Consider the following 8,019-nt stretch of genomic DNA (forward strand, 5'->3'; position numbering starts at 1 on the left):
TAACTGTAAATAGTAAATGGTCTCAACCGTATCAAAGAGAGCAAAACTTTTCACTAGACAAGGCTTTACAACTCAAATGTGTCCATTTCTAGGAGTGAAAAGAATTTGCTGTATATTTTGAATTTTCATCTTTTATTCAATGAACGTCTTTTCAAATCCAGTTTTCATTTTTATAGTCTTGATTCTTTAATAATCTAAACTTTTAATTATTTGTCCATGATCCTTCTTCCCAGTAGAAGAGTTTGGTAGTAATAGAGTTGCCTGCCTGTCCTCTTGTGGGAAGGTAATCCCCATTCTTTGAGGAGTCAACAACAACCCTTGACCACCCCCCCACCTCGCTTGACCCCCACCCCCTGAAGGAACTGGCCAAAATACTACCTTGGTCACGTCCACGGATTCCAGTGAAATGATCCGCTGAAGAGGCATTGCCCAGTCACGTTGGATAGTCCAGTGCCTGCAATGAACTCTGCACTCATTAGTCCCACTTACCTTTGGGCCCATGCTCTCATACAATTTCAGTGACGGAACTGAACCTGGAGGATGACAACTTCAGCAACAAACTGAAAGAATGAGATGGGCAGAGGGGAGTTGCTTTAAGTCGGGATGATCTATTTGTATTTCTATGAGGACAAACTATTCATTACATTTATTGCTTTTTTTAATTTCTGTTGTTTTTCAGATTTCACCGGTGCCGCGGTAAGTGGATACCATGTTATTTCATGTAATGTCGTCTGGCGAACAGCGCAGTGAGATACAGGCTACCAAATGTCTGTGTTAAGAAAAAGATGACTTATGTGTTGAAGGCAAATGGAAACAACTGTTGCTAAACTAAAAAATAATCAGTAACTTTTGAAAAGACCCTTTTGCAGAATGATGATAGTAGACTGCTACAAAGCTATCGTTGTTGGAGCAAGTCGAGGGTCAAGATTCATCGCATGTCTTTTTAATGATTTTTGTCTATCCATATAATGCGCTGTTGCTCAATGAATCAGTAGACAGGTGAATACCTTCCCCAAGCAATGCCAAGCACCTCCCTGCCTGACAGATAATCTGGGTGAACGACATGCTTCTTACTGAAGGCTCTTCCCCTTTTCCTGGCTTTCATTGGGCATCTCCCATTTCATGGCACAGAAAAGATCAAGAACTCGCTGTGTGAATCACAGCGAGCATTTTGTTCACTGTCCAGTAGCAATAAAAGCCCCTATTACAACGGGTGTGTTGCAAACTAAAGAAAATAGTTAATATCTAATTAGATATGATTCAGGAACTGGAAAAATAATGAAACACACCATTTTGTATATTCTAAATTCAAAAGACCTTTTGCATATTGTTTAAATGCAAGGGATTAATGGCATGCTTCTAAAAGGTTGTAGCAAAGTCTGGTCTACATATTATGAATAGAGATAGATTGTACCTTATACATTGCTTGTATGTACATAGAAGCAACCCCAGTGACTTGCATTTATTACATTTACCTAGCTTTAATACTTCGTGTAGAGATACGGTGAGCAACTAGTACTAATTATGAAAATGCAGATCGTACATAACCCAATTGTTTATTAAGCTCTTTCAGAAGGTGCATTTAATGTAATTACTTTAAAATTACAATGTGATTATAGTTAATACATTGGCTAAACATTTCTCCTGAGGGATGGAATTTGTGTGCCGGAGTCTACATCAGTTGAAGTGTAACCCCACACATTCACATTTTTTTAATAGCGCCATAATTGTCTGACAAATACTGAAGCATGTTTCAAAGATATAACTTCCTCAGGTTAATGCAACAAGTAACTTTTTTTATCATCCTTATTTTTAAAACTCTTTGTACTAAATGATGTAGCTGAGCATCTTTGCGGGTAAATTAGTGAGGTGAACGAGTTTCATGATTAGAGCAGATCCTGACTCTATTCATGGGATACTTAATAGTCTGGCCTTCTAGCTCTCGGTGTGATGTTGAGAATAGGGCTATATCTGAAGGGAGGGGGTGGGGGGTGCAATCAGCATATGAGGGAACACTGTACTGAAGTTCAATGATAACACAATGTGTCAAGAATAATGGATAACTGGGAGTGCCTAATTGTCAGTTGTCTAAACTAATTATATCGCAGACCTCACTGACAAAAGGCAAAGGAGGAAAAACCCAACACCCAACCCCAACCAACCAATTTTCCCCTGCAACCGCTGCAATCGTGTCTGCCTGTCCCGCATCGGACTTGTCAGCCACAAACGAGCCTGCAGCTGACGTGGACTTTTTACCCCCTCCATAAATCTTCGTCCGCGAAGCCAAGCCAAAGAAAAAAAAGAAACTAATTATATCGCAGACCACAGGAGTGAGGCCTTTGCATTTTCTAACCCACACAAAGATTAGTTTGTGAGTGTAAACATGCACTTTAGCATTTTTTTAAACATTTATATTTACAGACTGATTAATTTTAATTTGAAAATTTGTTGATACTTTTATACTTGTGTTGCATTTTGGCCTCACAATGGCTTGTGCCACTTGAGAGCTGGGTAGATAAGCTTAATGTTCCAATGAATAAATACAAGAATTAACCCCCCACCCCCACCCCACCCAGAGTGATTCTTATTGTAGTTCTTCCTTCATCCCTGTAGAGACAGGTCTGTTTTGTGCACTCCCATGACAACATTTGGCTAAGGTCACAACAACATTCTACCAAGTCAGACGTACAATTCAGTTGGCTATATTATGCTGCTGTCAATTGTATTGTTTTCTCTAGGAATTCTAAGCATATGATATTAAAAACAGTTCCAAATGCCAAAGTTAACTGTTTCTATGCTCCCATTAGGTGATGGCTGAAGATATTCGCATGCAGATTTAATATCCTGTGATGCCATCAGTGGAAGTTCATTGAGATAGTTAATTTTGAAAGATTATGATTTAATATTTATTTGTTTTACTTGAGTTGAGTTAAGAAAGGCTTAAATCCATCTCTACTGCCGAACAATTGTGATTCGATCGCTAATTTCACAAATGGAGCCATAAAGCCAGTTGGGAATTTTCACCAACTGATCACATTCATGCCTTGTGCCCCTTTCCTCTCTCCTCCGTTGAAGAAAATAAACACTTTTTATGCACTCCTCATCCACAGCCAATAACAGGCAGAGAAATCATCAATCCCTGCTCTCTGCCTCAGCGTGACAAATAGTTTGTGGTGAGAATATTGCCAAGTGGTTCCAACACAAATGCTTTGCCAATCTTCCCTGAGAAACATGCTGCGATTTGGTTGCATGCATCTACCTGGGGTTGGTGGGGGGGCAGGTGAACTGCCAGCGGTGATAGCGAGCACCAACCTTGGGGTAATCACCTTCACTCAGTTTCAGAAAGGCACTTAGAGAATCATAGCCATTAATGACATTCAGTACATGGTGTCTATGTTAGCCAAAAAAAGGACTTTACATTAGCAATACTCTTCAGCTCTTGATCAATGCCTCTGTAGTGTGTGACTGCTCAAGCACCTAGATCCATGTATAATATTCATTTGCATAGAAACATATGATACTGTACAACATAGCTCAAAACTTTATTAACGTAGTGCATATTTGCATAATTTGCAGTTTTATCAGTTGACCTTGTTACTTTGAAACTTCTTTGAGGCATTTGGACCTTACTTTATACTGTAAAGACCAAGATATCCTTCTTATCAGTCACAATTACATTCAAACTAATCTCTCCCAAGGTGAAGGAGATATGCTTCTTTCCTGCAACAGGCTAAAGAGACTCGTTTGTTGTAAACCAGTGGTTCTCAACCTTTTTCTTTCCACTCACATCCCACTTTAAGTAATCCCTGTGCCATCGGTGCTCTGTGATCAGTAAGGGATTGCTTAAGGTGGGATATGAGTGGGTGGGAAGGGAAGGTTGAGAATCACTGCTCGAGTTACTGAAATATTTTGCTTGAGAAAAATTGTCATTGGCCCTTGGAGTTCTGAAACCGTGAACATAATGAGTCAATGAGGTACGAATAAAACAGAGGTTTTCAACTTTCCCTTCCCACTCACATCCCACCTTAAGCAATCCCATACTGATCACAGAGCACCTATGGCATAGGGATTACTTAAAGTGGTCTGTGAGTGGAAAGAAGAAATTAGAAAACGACTGTTGTAAAGGAATGACCTTTCCCAGCAACAATCCTGCCCTCCTTTCCAGCTGATTGAATTTTGAACCTGAAATAGAAGAGCAGTGCTTCCACCCTGAACAGCAGACAGGAGTCTACTCAATAAAGTGGAGTTCCATGATGACCATGAAAATGGAACTCCTCTGGTGTCATATGGAAAATATCAGTCAAGGAACCAGGAGTTTCCCATTCAGAACATACTGCTGAAAATTCAATTACATGTCAATAATTGTGTGAACCTCCCCAAATATATTCATCAAATAAACCAAGACAGCTCAGTGGTTTTCCCCAAAAGGCAAGAATTAAAGACCATAAGACGTAGGAGCAGAATTAGGCCATTCAAACCATCGAGACATTCTGCCATTCCAATCATGGCTGATGTAGCTTTTCTCCCAACCCCATTCTCCTAGTTTCTCCCTGTAATTTTTGACACCCTTACTAATCAAGAACCCATCAAACTCAGCTTTAAAAATACCCAATGACTTGACCTCCACAGTCTGTGTCTGAAGAAAATTCTCCTCATCTCTCTTCTAAAGGGACATCCTTTTATTTTGAGGCTTCCTCTGGTCCTGGACTCTCCCTGCTTCTACAAACAGCTTCTCCACGTCCACTCCATCCCACACTTTCAATATTCCGTACGTTTCAATGAGATCCCCCCCTCACCCATCTAAACTCCAGCGCGATTTACAGAGCCATTAAATGTTCCTCATATGTTAATCCTCTGAACCCTGGAATCATTCATTGTAAATCTCTGGGCCCTCTCCAACACCAGCATGTCCTTCGTTAGATATGGGGTCCAAAACTGCTTTTAATAGTCCAAATGTGGTCTCACCAACACCTTATAAAGCTTCAGCATTACATCCTTGCTTTTATATTCAAGTCTTCTTAAAGTAAATGCTAGCTTTCACCTTCCTTGCTACTAACTCAGCCTGCAAGTTAATCTTCAGGGAATCCTGCACTAGGGCATCAAATTTTTCCAGAGCATGGACACTATGGAAATTTTGATAAATATTGAGGAAAATACACTATCTGTTACCCCCACCAAACCACCCATGAACAATTGCCCAACACTAAAGTTCACTGTCAGCAGAAAATGAATATAGTAATTTACATTGCAGTGTTTGCAAACCAGGACTAGGTACATCAACAGGAAAGGGTTAGAAGGATATGGGCCAAGCACACAAAAAAGGGGAAAGCTCAGATGGGCAATTTGGCTGGCATGGACAGTGGGCTGAATGGGCTCAAATCTGTGCTGTGCAGCTCTCCAACCCCATGATTCAATGACAATGGCAGAATATGAAACCTTTGATTTGTAAATAAATACAAGTAACGTTCTCGAAATGATCGTAAATTGGGAACTGGAAGGGAAGGAAGAACTCAGGAAAATTATAATCGTCACGTCAGCTGCAGTGAGCACGTTGAAGACGAGGAGCGACAATCTTTCAGTTCCAGACGGGTTTCATCTCAGATCGGAAAAAGAAGGAGCTAGTGAAATATAAAACATTAGCTTTAAATTTTCTAAGTTCCCTATATTTGGGGAAGGTTCCATGAGCCTGAAAAAAAAGTAAAGCAGGAGGGAGACAGGAAACAGGAAACTTCAGGCCTGTTACCTCAATGCCTGTTGTAGGGAAAATGCTAGAATCCACTATTAAAGGTGTACAATAGATCAATTTCTAGAAGTCTTTGATGAGGTGGCGCGTCAAAGTTTGCTGCAAGTAGCGGAATCCCATAGTGTAGTAGGTAATATTTTGGCATCAATGAAAGAATGGCTAGCCCACAGGAAACATAGACAGAAATAGATCTTTATGAGGTTACAAGCTACCACAGGGATCAGTGCTGAGGCCTCATCTTTCCACAATTTATATAGGGGTCTTGGATCGAAGCAGCAAGCACATGGATGCTAAATCTGCTGATGAGCCAAAGCTCGGGAGGAGAATAAGCTGCGAAAAGGACATAAAAAAGCTAGAAAAGGACCTGAGTAAATGGGCAAAAACTGGCGACAGAGGGGAAATGTGTAACTGTGGTATGGCATGAAAAATTGGAAAAGAATGCAGCACGTCATCTGACTGGCTGAGACAATGCAGATTGGTTCTGGTATGAGTCACAAAACGCCACGATGCAAGTTCTGTAAACAATTAGAAAAGCCACCAGAATGTCAGTTGTTTATTGTTTGGAGAATTGAACTTAAGAGTATAGATGTTACACTTCAATTAGTTTGAACATTGATGTGATTACCTCTGAAGGACTCAATACAAGATTGATACCCTTACTTAAAGAAGGAGGCAAATGTTTGGAAGCAATTCAGACAACATTTATTAGACCAAGTCTGAAATGGAGAGTTGTGTTATGAGGGAAAAATCAGGCAGGCAAGGCTTATATCTGATAAAGTTTTGAGAGGTGACTTAACTGCTACCTATAAGATTTTGAGTGGTTGGAAAGAATTCTCCTCGAGTGGCCGAATCTAAAAAAAAAATGAGTCGCCCATCAAATTTTCTCTCGCAGAAGATTATGTCTTTGCAACGTTCCTCTTCAAAGGGTAGTGGAAGCTGTCTTTGAAGATTTTCAAGGCAAGGATAGACAAATACTGCTTAAGCAAAGACATAAAGAGTTGCTATCGATAGACAGGAAGGCAGGGTTGAGATGAGCCACGGTTTTATGAAATGTTAAGTGCAAGCTGGAGGGCATAGTGGCCCATTCCTGCAGCCAATTCAAATACCTCATGACTGAGTCAACAAAGAACATGCATCAAGTGAATCAAAGTAAGATGTTATGTCATGGCACAGGAGTTGACAGGTGGAAGTTCGGCAATACGTATCACCAAAAAAGGGCAGTATAATCCATAAGATCAGAAGGAATGCAGTTACACGTCAATGTGTTATTAAGAACATCCAATCAGGTTAGCTGAAAATTTTCACCATGACCTAAAATAGAGCAGAGGGCAAAGTCTGATCTTCAGCAGACTAATTTGAGATGGAGGACCACAGCCATAAATTATTAGCATTAACAATGTGAAAGGAGAAACCCCTCCAATTCTTGCCTCCTGAACCCTACATGATATGGGAACCCTGATCCAGGAATTGTCTACACACATTCTGGTAAGTAATTGTCGTTGTGTTCTGTACATTTAATGATAAACGTTCAATTAACAAGCTCAATGAATCCAGTACTAGAGATAAACAAATAATTTACATAAATAGTTCAGATATTTTTGAGAGATTTACAAAGATGTTCATTCACGAGGACAAGGTTCCAAAGGCGAAGTGATCCTGATTTATTCCTGTTCTCTTCACAGATCTATCAGGACTCTCTGCTTCAGCTACAAGTCAGAACTCCCCACCAGTTTCAGAACCGACTGCCCATCCAACAACATCCGACTCGACCACGGCATCCATTTCACCCACCACCCAAATTGTGCTCACCGGCACAGCTCCTGTTTCACCTTCTTTACAGACGTTGGTCAGATCTCCTGCACAGGAGAATGGAATCGAGGAACTAGCAGTGCCCGTGGAGGATGGCGAACTGGACAGACCTGTGGCAGACAGCAGCGGTCGTAAAGATGAGTCACCTGAGCATGACAGCATGGGCACATATATTGATGGGCAGGACTTCAAGTCGAAAGTATTGGTGCATCAACAGGATATTCACCGGGCAGTGAAGCACTTCCACAAATCCATGGATCGAAGATTAGAAGAAATTCAAGTATCTCTCTTTGATTTGAATGAGGTACTGGACACCAGAATGGGTGCTGTGCAGACCTGTATGGTGGCCCATGGAGTCAGTGACTTGGTGTCAGTTCTGAAGGAAGGACTGATCGATCTCAAAGAAGGATTGCAGACAGTTATCAGGGAAGGTTTCTCAGAGCTCAGGGAATCCATGAAAGCTGGCT

General features: G+C 40.8%; 1 protein-coding gene across 1 annotated transcript in view; it reads left to right on the forward strand.

Moving 5' to 3' along the window:
• The window catches only part of lhfpl4a (LHFPL tetraspan subfamily member 4a), a 166,356-nt gene extending 158,727 nt beyond the window's left edge, over positions 1–7,629 (forward strand). Inside the window, exons 3-4 of the mRNA XM_069936684.1 lie at positions 680–696; positions 7,426–7,629. Coding sequence (XP_069792785.1) covers positions 680–696; positions 7,426–7,629 — 221 coding nt within the window. The remainder of the gene's footprint in view (positions 1–679; positions 697–7,425) is intronic.
• The last annotated feature ends 390 nt before the right edge of the window (positions 7,630–8,019 follow it).

Source organism: Narcine bancroftii, chromosome 5 (assembly GCF_036971445.1).
Source record: "Narcine bancroftii isolate sNarBan1 chromosome 5, sNarBan1.hap1, whole genome shotgun sequence".
Classification (NCBI taxonomy): Eukaryota; Metazoa; Chordata; class Chondrichthyes; order Torpediniformes; family Narcinidae; genus Narcine; species Narcine bancroftii.